Below are 16126 nucleotides of genomic sequence, written 5' to 3' on the forward strand. Positions count from 1 at the left end.
ATTTGAAAACAGAAGACGGGTTGTGCAGTGGGTGGGGACCAGTTGGATATCAGAAACGATTCAAGCCCGATATGACAAAAGTAAACATAAGACTCAGTACAAATGAAGATTTAACCATTTTAATGCACAGTTCTACTCACCAATGCATGAAATGAATGAACAATAAAATGTGTTATAAAGAACAGACACTGGTTTTTTTCCCCTTTAAAAAACAAAACAAAAAAAAGACTTCACTAAAAAAATCCAATTCCATCAAAACGGTTATTCTCTTCTGTGGCCATTATCCCCACAGTTTTATTGAGTTCACCAATTGTGGCCTTAAACAAATCCATCCACTTAGCATCTCATCCATCCATAGGCTTGCAACTCCAGCAGTCTCTATGGTGGACTTGGTGTCAATCCTCCACACAAGCACTGACTTAACAACAGTTTCAGTGAATGAGTTTTGCACAGAGGCTAGTGGATGGGTTACAGATAGGCTGAGAGGATGAGTGTAAGCCAGGGTCATGCTGTTACTCACTCATGGCCCCCTTCCCTGCAGCCCTCTCCTCTTAGGAGACACACACCTCAGCAGGAGGGGCAGCTGGGGCACTAGACGTCCCAGGCTGAGGACGCTCCAGATCAGATGTCTGGTTGGACGCCATGGTCTTCTTAAAGAGCCGCACGCTGAGCTGCAGCAGCTCGCTGTCTCCCACTGGGGCCCCGGTGTACATCTGCTTGGTGGTGCCCTGGAGAGGGATTAACACATGCATTTGGATTAACACATGATCAGGTCCAGCCAGCGTTAGCGTGGGTTCAGAAAGCAAACAGTATTATTTTGGGCTCCTTTAAGTCTTTCCAGATATATTCACTAACAACCTCCTTTAGCATGTTTCTTTTACAAATGTATCTGGCAACAGCCTCTTAACTCCATGAAAATAAATGTATGCCGCTGATTCTTAAGTGGGTAGGCTTTACACTACCAGAGCGGTATAAATGTGGGGGTTGTTGCACACCTTGTCGTTCTTGAGCAGCTGCTTACGGATGGCAATGTCCCGCCGGGCGCTGAGGGCTTTGCAGCTGGAGCCCAGGTTGCGCAGAAGAGCGGCCCTCTCCACACGCCTGTTCAGAGCCGCCATGTTGATAGCGCCCAGGTCATGCTCAAACAGCCTGTCAGCATCTACATACAGACCCAGAAGAAAGGAGCGGTCAGCATCACTGAGGAGAGCTGCAATCCCCCCCTCACACACACTTTTCAGGTTAAACACTGAATGCCGTAATACACATTTAGTTTGAAGGGACATTTTTTTTGCATAGTCATTTTTATTTGGACGATTCAGATGTATTACGATGAAGGGTCTACAAATCAAGAGCAATGTAATAAATAACTATAAGTCCATGACACAAAAAAAACTTGCTCTTCGGGAAGTCTTTTGAAAACAATTTGCTCTAACCAGCACCCTTCCATCAGCTCACCTTTAGGGTCGTCCAGCTCCCCTTTACAGACTTCTTTGACGCGCGCGAGGAGCTGAGGCCCAGCCAGCCGGCGGGAGACGCCCGCCCTGAGCAGCACAGCCCCCGGGGTGAACCTGAGCAGCGCTGCCCCTGGAGCCCGCGGCTCCTGCTTCTGTTTGGGCATCAGGCTGGACCAGTCCACATCAATCACATCCAGAGGACCTGAGGACGACCCAAAGCGTGCACATCCATGCATGAGATGTGGTCCTGTAAGCCCTAACAATCTATCCCAGAGTTTTCTATACACAAATGACATGAACAAATGCTGTCTACCACTCAAGGAAAAGTCCTAGATGTAGCTCCAGCCATGCTTGTGTGTGAGCTTCCAACCTCCTACGAGAAGGGTCATGGACGTACCTGGGACTCTCTCATCATCCTGCTGGTCCTCTCTCTTCTGAGCGCTGTCTGCTAGAATCTCATCCAGTTCATCATCACTGATTGGCTCATACTCTTCACCGCCGGAAACCATAGACTGGGCGTCTTCTCCCTTCACTTCGTCCTCGTGTGAAAACATGGTCAGATAGACACTTTTTGCTTTTGGAAAGAAAAATGGACAGATGATAAGCATGGGCTATGTAATTCAACTCTTAGAAACAAGACTGAACAGCTGTTATTTTTTAAGTCTAAATGTTATTGTATTGTATTGTTGTGTAGTGCTTACCATCTAGGCTATCGCCCTTCTCATCTACACCAGGCTCGCTTTTAATTATTTTCATGGAGTTGACGTGCACGCTGTCTGCTGGCTTGTCAGGAGCTATAGCGGCGGGCTCCCGCGGCAGCAGGGGATCAAAGTCTCCACGCTCAATGCGCCCATCACCTCTGGCCTTGGGCTCGCCGTGGGACATGGGGTCGAAGGGGAGCAGCCTCTCCCTCTCTCCACGCTCCCGTTCTCGCTCCCTCTCTCGCTCCCATTCCCGCTCCCGCTCGCGATGCTCGCGCTCTCTCTCCGCCCGCTCCCTCTCTCGCTCGCGCTCCAGCCTCTCGTGCACGGCGCCTGACAGGAGTCCTTCCGGCAGCAGCCGCTCACGTTCCCGCGGCTCCCTCGGGTCTCGCTCCCGCTCTCGGATGGGCTCACGGTTGGCCCCCCGGTGTGGCAGCAGGGGCTCTCTGGGCCCGCCTCTGGGCCCCCAGTCCCTCTGTGGCTCCTGCTCCCAGTCTCTCTGCTGCGGGGGGACCCCGGCTGGCCCAAGGCCAAGGATCGGGCCCGGCGGCTGCCGAGGGTCCTTGCGGTCACGGTCAAAGACGTCCCGCTCGCGTTCTCGCTCACGTTCCCGGCTGTCGTAGGAGCCTGCACGAGAACGTGCCTGACGCTCCGACTCTGGGGAGCTTCGCCGGGAACTGTGGCTTCGGGAGTCCTGGCGATCTGGAGAAGGAAGAGAAGGGAGAGAAGAAAAGCTTTCAAAATTAGTCTGAGTGGTATATTTGTGTAGATGTTGGTATATTTGTGTAGATGTTGTGCTAGTCTTCACTGTGGCACTAAGTCTGAGTATATTTGTGTAGATGTTGGTATATTTGTGTAGATGTTGTGCTGGTCTGAGTGGTATATGTGTGTAGATGTTGTGCTGGTCTGAGTGGTATATGTGTGTATGTGTGTGTGTAGATGTTGTGCTGGTCTGAGTGGTATGTGTGTGTATATATAGATGTTGTGCTGGTCTGAGTGGTATATTTGTGTTGTGCTGGTCTGAGTGGTATATGTGTGTAGATGTTGTGCTGGTCTGAGTGGTATATTTGTGTGTGTGTGTGTGTGTGTGTGTGTAGATGTTGTGCTGGTCTGAGTGGTATATTTGTGTAGATGTTGTGTTGGTCTGAGTGGTATATGTGTGTATGGAGATGTTGTGCTGTCTGAGTGGTATATGTGTGTAGATGTTGTGCTGGTCTGAGTGGTATATTTGTGTGTGTGTGTGTGTGTGTGTGTGTGTAGATGTTGTGCTGGTCTGAGTGGTATATTTGTGTAGATGTTGTGCTGGTCTAAGTGGTATATGTGTGTATGGAGATGTTGTGCTGGTCTGAGTGGTATATGTGTGTAGATGTTGTGCTGGTCCTACCTGAAGATGTGCTGCGACTAGGCTCTCCTCTCCTCAGCTGGTCGATGCGTGACTTCCGCTCAGCCCCCACCGGCTCGATGGCGGCTACCCTCTCCCGGTCGCGCTCCCTCTCACGCTCTCTTTCTCTCTCGCGCTCACGGTCTCGGGCAGCGTTGCCCCCTGGTTGGCGTCCCCGGCGAGCCCTGGGAGCCAGGGGGTTCTCATCACGATGGGCGTCGTTGGAGGGTGAGCGCAGGCGGGCAGGGCGGGCCGGGCGTCCTGTGGGGTTGCCCAGGAGGCCCATGCTGCCGCCGCGTGGCGGGGGATGCTGCTCCAGTGGGGCTGTTGGCAGGAGGGGCTTACGCAGCAGGTGCTGGGGCAGCAGGGGCAGCAGGGCAGGCGTGGGCAACAGCATGGGGGGATCGGGGAGGAGAGGGGCAATGGGAGGGTCCGTCCTGCCCCTTCCGAGCCGTCGGGTGGGGAGTGGCTCCGTGGGCAGTAGGGTCCTGGGCTCTGGGACGGGCGGGGGAGCTGGGGCCGGGACCTCGCTGCGGTCGGGCACGTCCTCGTCGGACCAGTCGCTGAGAGGCAAGGGGAGAGGCGAGCGCTGGCTAGCTGCTAGAACCCTCTGGGAAAGCAGGTCCTCTTTGTTGATTGGTGGGGGTGTGCGTGGGCCACGCCTCCTCTTGCTAAGGGGGTGGTGCACAGCTCCAGGCTCCTCCTCTGACCCCTCAGAGTCCTTGGAGGAGCGCTTGCGTTTCTTGTCCAGGGCTTTCTTCTTGGGCATCTTCCTGGGGGAGAGGAGGGGCGGTGGGGTTTCTGGAGGGGGAATGCTAGCGACGGGTTCGAGGGTTAAACGCTCCTCACGTCCAGCAACTCCCCCGGCTCTCTCCTCCTCCCGCCTGCTCTTCTTCAGGCCCTTCTTCTGGGCTTTGGTCTTCTTCTTGCCCTCCTCGTGAACAGCGGGCGGCTCCCTGTCCCTCCTGCCCTCCTTGGCCTCCTTGGCCTCCTCTGGTGCGGGGGCGATGGCAGGGGGGCTGGCCTCGCGCTCCTTGCCCCTCCTGGTGTCTGGCACAGCTGTCGCGCCCTCCTGCTCGTTACGCCGGTCAGCTGCACCTCCACGTGCCTCTTCGTGACCCCGTCCACGCACGTCCTTCTTATCGCCACGGCGATCCTCCTCCTTCCAGCGGGAGGGCTTTTCCTCAGCAGGGGTGCGTGGAGGAGAGCGGGGAGGGTCCTGAGGACGGACCACCTGACTCAAGAGCCGGTGCTTCTCACCTGCACACAAGCATTATTGGCAAAAGCAGTTATGTATAAATTATGTTTTCAATTTCTCAAGACTTCAATTCTGCGCAGTTATGAAGCTCGCTCATGCAGACTGACATAAAGACACATACGTTTTTCCTCAGTGCTATTATAGCCGTCGCTATCAGCAGGGCTGGCCTCTCGTACGCGTTTAGGAGAGGAGCGAGGGCTTTGGCTGTTCTCCACTCTGTGCCTCTTCCTGCTACAACAACAGACAAGAAAGAAGAAAACACAAGTTATGGAACAGATTTCATAAGCAGTCAAGTATTAATACATTTTAACGTCATGTTTATTAGTGTTGCACCATAGTTTTTATATACCTGGTCTTGCGCTCCTCGTGAGCATCTCGAACTGGGCGGTCGTCTCTCACCTCATCTCTCCTCTCCCTTCGCTCCTCTCTTCCCTTCTCCCTCTCTTCCCATTCTCGCTGTCGCTCCCGCTCCCTCTGCTCCCTCTCCCGTTCCCTTTCCTTCCTCTCTCGCTCTCTCTCCCGCTCCCTTTCTTCCCTCTCCCGCTCCCTTTCTTCCCTCTCCCGCTCCCTCTCCCTCTCCCGCTCTCGTTCTTCCCTCTCCCGCTCACGCTCGCGCTCTCTGACCCGCTCCCTTTCGCGTTCTGCTTCTCGCTCTTTTTCTTTCTCCTTCTCTTTCTCTTTCTCCTTCTCCCTCTCCCTCTCACGATCTCTCTCTCTTTCTCTCTCCCGGGTTCGCTCATCTCGGCGTTCGTCCCCTCTCTCCGCCCTGCGCTCATCCCTCCGCTCGTCACGCTCCGGCTCCTCTGCGCGGCTCTGGTGGCGACCAGGAGAGGGCGCTCTTGCCTCTGGATCACACAAACGCAGACAAAGACAAAGGCAAAACATTCAGAACATGGACCGACTGTTCATTCACTTTTCAGATGATTACACTTGGAGGTATGAAAAACGATTTAAACCTGCTTAACATTCAAATCAAATCCAGATTAAGGTAGGACAGTGTTCACAGGCCTAACCTATGCCAAATGCAGACTGGACCTTTCGACAATAAATGTAGCAGCCAACTCGGGCACAAAGGCATTTAAAGAGGTAAGCAAACTGACTCACTTGTACTGGTTGCTAGTTGTACTGTTGGTAGGCTGATTGAGGCCTCACCTCTTTCCCGGTTGTCCCTGCGCTCCCGCTCCCCATGGCCACTCCTGCGGTCATAGGATGAGTCTCGGGCCTGCTCTCCTCTCGGCCGCTCGTTGCCATAGCGATCGGTGGTGCGCTCGTTTCCTCGTTCGGTGGCTCTGCTGTCGCTTCCGCGCTCTGAGCCCCTCTCCACACTCCGCTCACGGACACCGCTCCGAGACTCCCAGTCATGGCCACGCTCGCCTGGTGATGTTCGCGAACCTCGAGACGCACCTGCACACCAAATACAGACACGCATGAGGGTCACGGTCAGTAACAATGAACACTACAAGATTAACACTCAACATCAGAAAGGTGCTTTGCTTTTAAGTTTAACAGGTTAAGTTTTACAGAAGGTTGGCTTTACACACAGACTATTCATACTACAACTCCATGGATATGTGCTGGGTTCCACACCTTTCTCTGCCGGCTCGGCTCCACGGCCCCTGCCTCGGCCCACTCTCTCAGCGCGGGTGTCTGTCCTGGCCTCAGGTCTGGCCTCAGTCCTGGCCTCCGCCCGCGCTTCACCTCTTCCCTCCTCCCGGCTGTGGCCCTTCCCATAACTCCCACGATCCTCTGGGGCGGCGGCGTCCTCCTTCCTGTGGGTCTCGGGACGCTCCCTCTCGCGATCTCGCTCCCTTTCTCTCTCCCGCTCACGCTCCCTCTCCCTGTGCTCGGGGGCATCTCGCGTTGAGCGTGCGTCGCTCCTGGTGTCGGCGCGGGCCTCCTTCCCGTCCTGCCGGTGCGGCCGCTCGTCCCTGGCGTCCCGGCGGTCCCTGCCGTCGCGCCGATCGCGGCTGTCCCTGGACTCTCGATCGTCTCGTGTGTCTCGCAGGCTGCTCTGCTCTGGCTCGTAGTCCCGCTCATCACGGCCACCCTCCTTCTCACGCCTACCTCGACTCTCTGGCAGAATTTCCATTCATGAAGAACACATTTCTATCAGTCTCATGACAATTCATATTTAGAGTGTGCATGCAAACAAGTTTTTTCAGTGTATGTGCACATTTGAGAAAGTACATCAGTGTGTGTGTGTGTGTAAGTAAGTAAGTGAGTCTGCTGGTAACACACCATCTCTGCGTTCCTGGCGTTTCTCCTGCGTAGGGGGGCTCCTCTCTCGTTCAGCGCGCCCCCCTTTCTCTCGGCCCGCGGAGTGCCGTCGGCTGGGGCTCCCGCGGCGCTGGGCCGGAGGGGAGGGGCCGCGGGGGGTCGGGGGCGAGCGCGAGTGCCTCAGAGTAGAGGAGGCGGGGGGAGGAGAGGAGGAGGAGGCCGGGGGACCGGGCTCGCTCCTCAGGTAGGAGGGGGACGGAGGGCTGCGGCCGCGTCGGCGGGGGGAGGGCGTGTGTCTCTGGGCGGAGGAGCGGGAGCCCGAGTGGGAGGAGGGGGAGTGGTGGCGGGGGGCTGAGGGGGAGGGGCTGTGCTGCTGACGGACGGGTGACGCACGAGACCTGCAAGACACACACACACACACAGACGTGTGAAAAGACAATAGAAGAGAACGCATAGACTTTCACTATTGCAGGCTCTCATTTTGCTAGCTCCTTCGTGTTAAAAGATTCAATCAGGTGAAAAAGATACAAATAAGTAATGAAGCACCTCAGAGATCTCCGAGGCAGAGAGAGAGAGAGAGAGAGAGAGAGAGAGAGAGCGAGAGAGAGAGCGAGAGAGAGAGAGAGATCTCATGTATCAGTACATGTGGGTGTAGTTAATGAAGCACCTCAGAGATCTCAGAGGCAGAGAGAGATCTCAGGTATCAGTACGTGTGCGTGGCGTTTGGCTGTTGCTCACCGGTGTGGGGACGCAGACGCAGGGGGCTTCTGGGAAGACAACTTGGGTGAAGAGGACTTCCTTCGGCCGAGAGGTGACAGATCTCTGGAGGGGGAGGAGACACTTCCGGAGCGCTCCTCGGAGGTCACTGACCTCTTGGCCTTGTGGGAGCTCTCCGACCGGTCCCTGAACAGAGATCACACACCTTGCACTTTAACAGTCACCATAGACACCAGGCAGTCTTTTCCACTAGTGCATCTCATTACCAAATAAATGGCTCTGTATCTGCAGACCACTGAAAGGGCTGAGAAGGGAATGCACATGCTCTTTTGATACCCTCTGTAACTGACCTCTTATCAGACAACAGAAACAAACCAGTCAAACTATTCCTGCCCTGAGGATCAGGACATTTGGTGTGATGAAAACCACTTCAGGACAAGAAATCATGCTGGCAGGCAGTTTCCAATGGCGACAATGATTGTGAATGTGGCTCAGAACAGACTTTAATCTAGCACCTATTAAACTGAAACTCTGTGTCTTGTCTCGTGAGGAACAGAGAGTGGAACAGGTCGAAAAGCTTGTGGATAGACAGATATGTTAGTCATGTCTGGTTAGCCATTTAAATGTCAAATGTAAACACACACACGGAAGAAGCGTGGAAAAAGGAGGAACAGTGAGAAAGTGAAGTCTCTGACCTGCGTTTCTCTTTCTTTTCCTTGTGCTTATCGACGTCACGGCCTCTATCCTTGCCCTCCTTGGCCCGGTCCTCAGACTTCTCCTTGTTCTTGTGTTTGCCTTTGTGCTTCTTCCCCACCACGTGGGTCTCCACAGGAGCAGGAGCAGGAGGAGGGGGGCTGGGGGTACGGGGCCCTTTCTTTTTCCCGTGACTTCCTTTAGAGAACCTGAGCAGAGAACCCAAAAATGACATCATCTAAAGATTAGTCTCCAACTTGGCACATATTCTGGCTTTGACGACTCCGGGGAAGATTAATGACTGTAAAACGTCCAACAGCAGCCCGCCTCTAATAAATCACTGGGTAGAATGTTGTAATCAGTCAAATAGACGCAGGTCTCCAAAACATCTCTGAGCCAAAGACCATCACTGGTACGTTGCTACAACTATGTTCACTCTTAACTCAAACTAAACAGGTGTGAATTATTGGCCATATGTCAAATGTTAATAAATATGTATTTAAAATCGAGGACACCGAGTTCAGTGGGCTAGTGCTGTTTAAAGTCCAGAACGAGAGGTTAGGGCTAACAGTCTACATGGAGAAGTCTGCTACAATAGGTTTACTTCTCCATCAGAAGTGAAAAGTGAGGTACGATTAGGTAGTGCAGCATTCTCATCCAGGCCCAGGCCCAACACTCACCGACCCTCGGACTCCTCTGTGCGGGCCTGGTCAGACAGCGGAGAGGAGATCACAGAGGAGGAAGACGACTTCTCCTTCTTCACAGAGCCCGCGCTCTTCCCTGATGCCTTGTATTTGGGCGAGCCGCTAGACTTGCGGGACGAGGGGGACCCTTTGGAGCTTCCACGTTCAGGGGAAGCCTGAAGACAAAAAACAGCCTCATCAGACTTGTGAGGCACACACACACACACACACACACACACACGCAATGGATGTGATGCTAGAAAAAGACACTTGGCAAACACCCTCATGAGGGTGGTAAAGAGCTATGCAGTTCTCCACTCTTACCTTGGACATGCTGGTCCTATTCTTGGAGGTCGGTTCCTGTTGAGAAGAGATTATACTTCGTCTATAAGCAGTTTACAGTACGACTTGAAATATGAATGTTGCTTTTTCCCTTTAAGCTGTGGTAGTTTGAGTCACAAATCTCTTAACTCAGAGAATACCCTCCTTGGCTGTTGTAAAGGTTATGAAAGTGTACAAAGCAAGTAAGTGCTCCTTGCTTCCCCCCCCCCCCCCACCACCACCATCAGTACCAAATGCATCATCCACTGCACAACAATAGCAGACTGCAGTGCTCTTGGAAGCAGTACCTCCTTCTTGATGATGATCTCTTCTCTCTTGTCCATGTTCTCCTGTTCGAGCTTCATCAGCTCGCGCTGAATCTTCTGTCTCTTCATTTCCAAAGACAACTCGTAGTCGTAGTCACCGTTATCAGAGTCTGCAAGATGATCAGATTAGCAACCATGTGTGATACATAGACTAGCATGAGAAAACAGAGACTTTTAGACACTACTCAACAACTGATTAATGGACAGGAATGAGCATGATGGTAAAGCTACAGAATCCCTCTCTGCTCCAGCTCACCTTCACGGGTTCCCTCCCACTCTGCTGGTTCTTCCTCACTCGCTGGAGTTCTCTCCTTGGTAATCTTTATGTCTTCTTTCTCCCGGTGCCTTCCCCGAGATGAGTCGCGCTGCTTCTGCCACAAGCATACACACATCGATATCAAGATCCACACACTTAGACATCAACAGACATCCAAGACATGGCTAGCTTCGAAAGCATTTCATTACTATTAGAAAGTCCAGCAAAACAAATAGAAGCAAATCAGGCATCATATGTCACATTTAACCACTGTTCTTACAGTGGTTGTGATTGATGTGGGCTATTTAAGTTTGCACGTTGATACTGTAAGCCTTGCATTGTTCCACAGTAGTTAGAGAATGATATGCACGTTCTGAGGTACGGTAATCTGTCCATCATATAGTCACACTGGTGTTTCAACATCATAGTGCTGAAACAGTGGTGATGAAAGAGGTGGTGTTTGTGCTCATGGGATATACAGGTAATGTGCCTACTCTGGTTGTGGGTGATGTAGGCTCTTCTGGGTCTCTTTTCTGGGCATCTGCTTCAACATCCTGTCTCTTATTCTTCATCCTCTCCCTGAGATCCCCTGTGGGCCTCTCTGCTGACCTGCTTTTACAGACAAAGACAATGATTAGATGGTAGAACCGGCACCATATAACAAATGGTATCCGTCCAGACAATTCAGTGACACAACCACATCTGTAACCTTAAGTATGAAGATCAGAGGACAGATCGCGATGTGTGCAGGACTGTGTTAGTGTGACAGACTTACCTGCTAAACGTTCCAGAAAAGCCTTTGCCCCGTGGCTGAGTTCCATGTGTATAGCGACAAGTATTGCCGTAACTGCAGTTCCCAGTCTTTAACCAATTTCTGCAGTGTGTCTGAAAGAAATCAAGATTTTAAGAACGCCACAGAAGAATGGCTTGTTATGTTGTTTATTGGGAGTTGGTCAATGAGGCCTTACTGGGCTACCATCAACACATTAACTGGCAGACACAAGAAAGGACGTGTATTCCTTGACGGACATCTGTTTACAAGGTGCCTCACCTCAGCGGCATTCCCTCCTGTGCTGGGGCCGAGTCTCTCAAAAACGCTTGGCCTTCGAGAGGGTGTGGTGCTAGTACTGCTGTCAGATATGGTCTTCGAATTCTCCACTGTTACCTTCCGCCTGATCTTGGACATTCTGCAGGGCTAAGAATACAGGTTAAGCATAAGTGTGCATCACCACCAGTTAACATAATCTGCCATCCAGGCAGGCAAACCACGAAGGCATATTCACAGAGGAATGAATGGTGAACTAATGCCTGAACACTCAAGCGCTTTCAACGGACTTCTGCAAACAGAAATCTGTTGCGTCCGTATAAGATTAGTATATGAGCAGGCTAGTTAGCTGGCATTAGTTAGCAAAACAATGACGCCGCAGCACATACGTGAAGCAGAACAATGTTACGGTAGCAAGGGCTAGTTAGCTGTGGCTAGTTAGCTACGCATGGCACTGGATAGATCCGTAACCAAGCTGGTCGACAGATTTTCTCAACATATATAATTTTCACAGTGGCAATTTATCAGCACAACATTTGAAATAATCTCTCATCGTCTGCGTGCAACCCGACAATTATTTTGGCGCGGAGAGCCTTGTCTGGAAAAGATACAGGCAGGTAACTGTTTGTTAGCTATGCTTGCAGAAGGACTGCATGGCTATCGTCGCTATTTTTCCATGGTTGTATTTACACCATGTTCTTACCCAAATTATTAATCAGGCGTCGTGTCCAGTTTCACAGACTATGGAGAGCTCTCTTCTATAATTACAAGTTAAAATCTTGCCTTTTAATCACCGGGGTTACCCGACCCGCCTTCATGATGTTAGCGATAGGGTGCTAAGCACTTGCCTGCTAACTTTCAGGCCATAGAAATACGTATGTTTTGTGGCTAGCTAGATTAGTTTCCGAAATGCACCATGGGAAACTGGAGGTGTCGGTTGAGGAAAACTGTGAGAATAGATGGATACTTTATTAATCCCGAGGAAAATGTAGGACATCCAGTAGTTTATAGAATTTACACAACTCACAGACACACATACACAAATCGCATACACATAGGGAGAACATGTTCAAAGGGAGTGGGGTGGTAACAGATACAACAATGGGTCTGACCCTATGGTGCAATGTGCATGATTGTGAGTGACAGTGTAGATGCCCAGGAGGAAAGTGTTCTTGTGATGCTTGCGTGGATAGTGCAAATACATAGTGTTCTTGTGCTTGTGTGGATAGTGCAAAGAGAATAAGAGTATAATAAGATAATATAGGACATTAAGTCTGTGAAAGGGGCTAGTATAGCCAGTAAAGGGTAGAAGGTAAAGGGATAATAAACTTGTGTATGTATGTAAAGATCTTTGTATTCCAATGGCTGTGACAGCCCAACATCCTGTGGAATCCAAGATAATTATTTATATTTAATGACCATGCATTAATATACACACATGTAAACTATGGTTGCAAAGATGGACAAATGACAGTGGGTGAAGATTTTAAACCACAAATGCATGAACTCAAAGGCTAGATGATTTTATGGTACATTTATTGATTTATTTGGAGATGAATATAAACACATGCACACACATTTTACATGAAACTGAATATCACATAAATGAATAAATGACTGTAGCAAGGTCGTACATCTCTGTGAACATAAACTCATTGTGGTTTGCGGATAACTTTGAGAGAAATGCTCTTTACTGCCATGAGCCCTTCTTTACATGCTTTGGCAATGAGTCTCGGGGGCAGGAGGAATCCATAATGGCCGCGGTCCTGTAGTTCAAAAGTGAAAGAGTAGTCGATCCCAAGGTTGTAGGCCCAGTCATCCGAGCCTCCTGGAGCTAGATCTATGAAGTGACATGGACCGTTATGTTCAGAATAGTCAAACTGATAATTGTGGACACAAAGCCATCAAATCATTGACGGCAGACAGATTGCATCATTGTATTCAAGGAATAACTGAAAAGTAGAGGAAGGATGTCACTTCTTCCAATGGAAGAATTGAGTGGAAATGACTTACATATAGTTTTTGATCCAGGGCCATATTTGTAGTTGTTCTGGTAATACCTCTTGATGTCTGCAGCTGCATCCCGTACCAATTCATACTAAATGAGCATACAAGGACATTCTTAACAATCTCTGCATAACAAATTGAAATCTTTCCACTTAAATTCAGTTTGAACAGTTTTACCAGCACTCAATTAATCAACATGTAGAATGTAGTGTCAACAAACAAATCATGTGCTTTGAAATGTTGTGCTTTAAAAAAACAACAAGTTTTAATGATAGGAATGTTGGGCAGACACGGACTAGCTCGTCGTGGTTGCGGGCCTGCTCATGTGTGCAGGAGTAGGGGAAGAGCAGCATCTGTGAGTAGGAGTGGATGGAGAAGTAGAGTTGCACTGTGTTCTTGTGGCTGCGCAGGAAGTTGGCCACAGCTTGAGCCTCTGGCTCTGACTCTGGGTATTGGCCACAGTAGGTGTCATCACAGGGGTTGCTGCTTGCCCCTGATGCTGTTTAAGACAAGAAGAGTAAAGAATAGTTCTTTAAATGAACACAGAAACAAAAGTTAAGCCACCTGACTTACATTATGTTAATATTGGAAAAGAAGAATGCTGTTCAACTTACTGCACCAATTTGCATCAAAATTTCTGTTTAAATCAACTCCAACACAGCCACTGTTTGAGTGTATGGACCGGTTCTTTCTCCACATACGTTTCTAGTGTGAAGTATAAAGAGGCAACTTAAAGAGACAACACATTTTTTTTTTTTACGTCTATAGTAACTGCAAGTTAAACAAAGCCACACACGGCTTTGAGTTCCAGAGGAGAGTGTTATGACTTGTCTGTGTTATGACTTACTGTGGTCCAAGTGTATCGATAGCCATCTGGATTCAACACTGGCAGAACATAGATGTCCATGGAGTCCATCATTTCCGTGACGTCACGGCTTTCATTGTAATATTTGATGCACTGGTACCAGGAAGAAGTTGAAATGAATATTAACACAAATCAGACTTATCCTGTATAGTTACCATATTATTATTGGGAGTTATCAAGGAAAAGAATACTAACATGGTCCACAAACCACAGGCAAAAAGCTGGAGAGATCCACTCCCTGGCATGGATCCCACAGTCTATCCATATTGCTTTCTTTGGTGTGTTACTTGCTTTGCCAGATAGCTAGCATTATAGACATACAGAAAATATTATGACAAATATGAACATTCCACAATAGACCCACAATGACCCATGAAACATGAAAGTACGCTCCATAAAAGTGGACTATATATATATACATATAAATTGAGAGGATATATTTCCATATACATATATATATATATACTGTATATACACCTCATTCTCAGTAATATTCAATACTGCTTTAATTTGGTTTCAAGTAAAACAATGTGCCTTGAAGTTCCTCTCAAGTTCTCACCTTCAGGACATAAAGTGGACGTTTTTCAAACGATGATCCAATGAGAAGCAACCTCACGATGTTTGCATAGTCAGTTGTTGTCTTGTTGATCCAGAAGTAAATCTGCCAATAAAAAAAAAAGCCCCAATCAAAACTCAGTGACACCTCTGAGGTTCTAACGCTGAGTTACTGAAACATAACAAGAACTCTCACGTCCTCCAAGGAGTGGTATCTTTCATAGTATGCCACACTTGTTCTTGGGTCTGAGGAGTCATTTCTGGTCTGAATCTCAATAAGCTCCTCCGTGTTTTCCACCATAAGGCTATAAATACACAACATGGAGGTTGAGGCATTGAAAAAGATAACCCATTGCAAAAGAGTGGTAGTCATACTAACAACCTATATTCTGCCACTGTCTTACCTGTGGGTTAATTGGTTGCTTTCAAGCAGTTCTGTTACAGTAAGGACACTCTCTCGAGGGACATATAGATGAACCTCTGAGTTTGCCATGATGTGGAACGGAGAGGCTGGCTGCCATAGTACTGTCTGAGGACATACAGATAAACTCACGTATCTTTAACCTGCTGAGGATCGTCTTATTATCATGGAAGTTTACAAAACATTTTATGTATGCATTTAAAATAAATATCAGAAACATTTGCATTTATAGTACAACTGATGTTTGTATTATACTGTATATTGTATATATACAATATTCACATCAAATATACATATTTAGTGTATGTGAAATCTGCTATCCCAGTGAGTGTTTTCCTTCAGGCAAGGTCTGGCCATACCTCAAATTGAGAGGATATATTTCTGAGGATGTCCACCCGCTCTGGTGTTGATGCAGTGATGGAGAGAACCTTACCACTGTTCAACACATCACGTAAATATCAGAAGAACGAATAGGAATTAACTTCTTATTCATTTATCTACAATACATTAAGAGTAACATTTTCATATTGAAGTATAATATATTTAACAAAATGATGATTATAAAAGTGGTGGTAATCACTGATGGCATTCATTGATAGTAGACATAAATCACGCTTGTATGTCTACCAACAAACCAATGACTAATATATTCCGTTTGATCAACTGGTAGAGCAAGGTGCTATTTACTCTACAGATGTGGATCTGATACTCTCGGAGCCCATATGTTGATGAAAGAGTATATCAGTTGTGTAGGTTAGTTTTGTTAAAAGGGTCAGCTAAATGGATAAATGTAAAATTATTAGGCAACTGGGCCACACATTTTGGATAGTTGATTGAAGCAATACAGGTTAAGCATTACACAAAGGGTACTGAATAGATAACATTTTTGGTAAGGTAGGCCTATAAAACAACTTACCTTTCAGTGGTGCTGTGACATTTTTCAGGAAATTTATCTAAGCTTAACACAAAAACTATTAATAGCTGGAGCTTCATTTTCGTCTGCTTCTAAAGAAAAATACGTTTGCAAAACGGATTCATCAGGGAGGAGGGGAGAGGGCAATAGAGCAGTATTGATTTTGTAGTTGTTTGTTCCCTGGTCGAACTTTTAATAAAACAGATTCTGCGTTCTGTTCAACTCTATTATTATATCTGGTCTATTTCTAGAGTAAGAATTTGATGTTTATTGTGCAGTCCCAGAATATAAGGCTATTTTCTTATAAATTACT

At 48.5% G+C, this 16126-nt stretch overlaps 2 protein-coding genes across 6 annotated transcripts; both read right to left on the minus strand.

Moving 5' to 3' along the window:
- Window positions 1-103: 103 nt before the first annotated feature.
- zc3h13 (zinc finger CCCH-type containing 13) lies at window positions 104-11936 on the minus strand. 5 transcript variants are annotated; one of them, XM_042702838.1, is made up of 21 exons: window positions 11836-11936; window positions 11059-11202; window positions 10783-10892; window positions 10502-10619; window positions 10008-10122; window positions 9734-9861; window positions 9429-9464; window positions 9102-9280; window positions 8424-8630; window positions 7750-7914; window positions 7033-7409; window positions 6382-6867; window positions 5947-6198; window positions 5144-5639; window positions 4916-5025; window positions 3540-4796; window positions 2156-2857; window positions 1852-2028; window positions 1456-1656; window positions 996-1159; window positions 104-728 (listed from the first exon to the last, which is right to left on the minus strand). In XM_042702838.1, exons 2-21 carry the CDS (start codon window positions 11191-11193, stop codon window positions 552-554), a joined length of 5592 nt encoding a protein of 1863 aa, XP_042558772.1. In that variant the 5' UTR covers window positions 11194-11202; window positions 11836-11936; the 3' UTR covers window positions 104-551. The 5 variants fall into 5 exon arrangements, with proteins under 5 accessions (XP_042558772.1, XP_031414288.1, XP_042558773.1 ...); XM_031558428.2 differs by having other exon boundaries at window positions 10008-10119; window positions 10502-10616; window positions 11756-11933; XM_042702839.1 differs by having other exon boundaries at window positions 10502-10616; window positions 11756-11933.
- A 635-nt stretch (window positions 11937-12571) lies between these two features.
- cpb2 (carboxypeptidase B2 (plasma)) lies at window positions 12572-15962 on the minus strand. Its single transcript, XM_012816435.3, has 11 exons — window positions 15817-15962; window positions 15260-15335; window positions 14884-15008; window positions 14676-14784; window positions 14484-14585; window positions 14120-14227; window positions 13907-14017; window positions 13674-13764; window positions 13356-13558; window positions 13066-13150; window positions 12572-12892 (listed from the first exon to the last, which is right to left on the minus strand). Exons 1-11 carry the CDS (start codon window positions 15891-15893, stop codon window positions 12705-12707), a joined length of 1275 nt encoding a protein of 424 aa, XP_012671889.2. The 5' UTR covers window positions 15894-15962; the 3' UTR covers window positions 12572-12704.
- Window positions 15963-16126: the final 164 nt, after the last annotated feature.

The sequence above is a fragment of the Clupea harengus genome, chromosome 21 (genome assembly GCF_900700415.2).
Source record: "Clupea harengus chromosome 21, Ch_v2.0.2, whole genome shotgun sequence".
NCBI lineage: Eukaryota > Metazoa > Chordata > Actinopteri > Clupeiformes > Clupeidae > Clupea > Clupea harengus.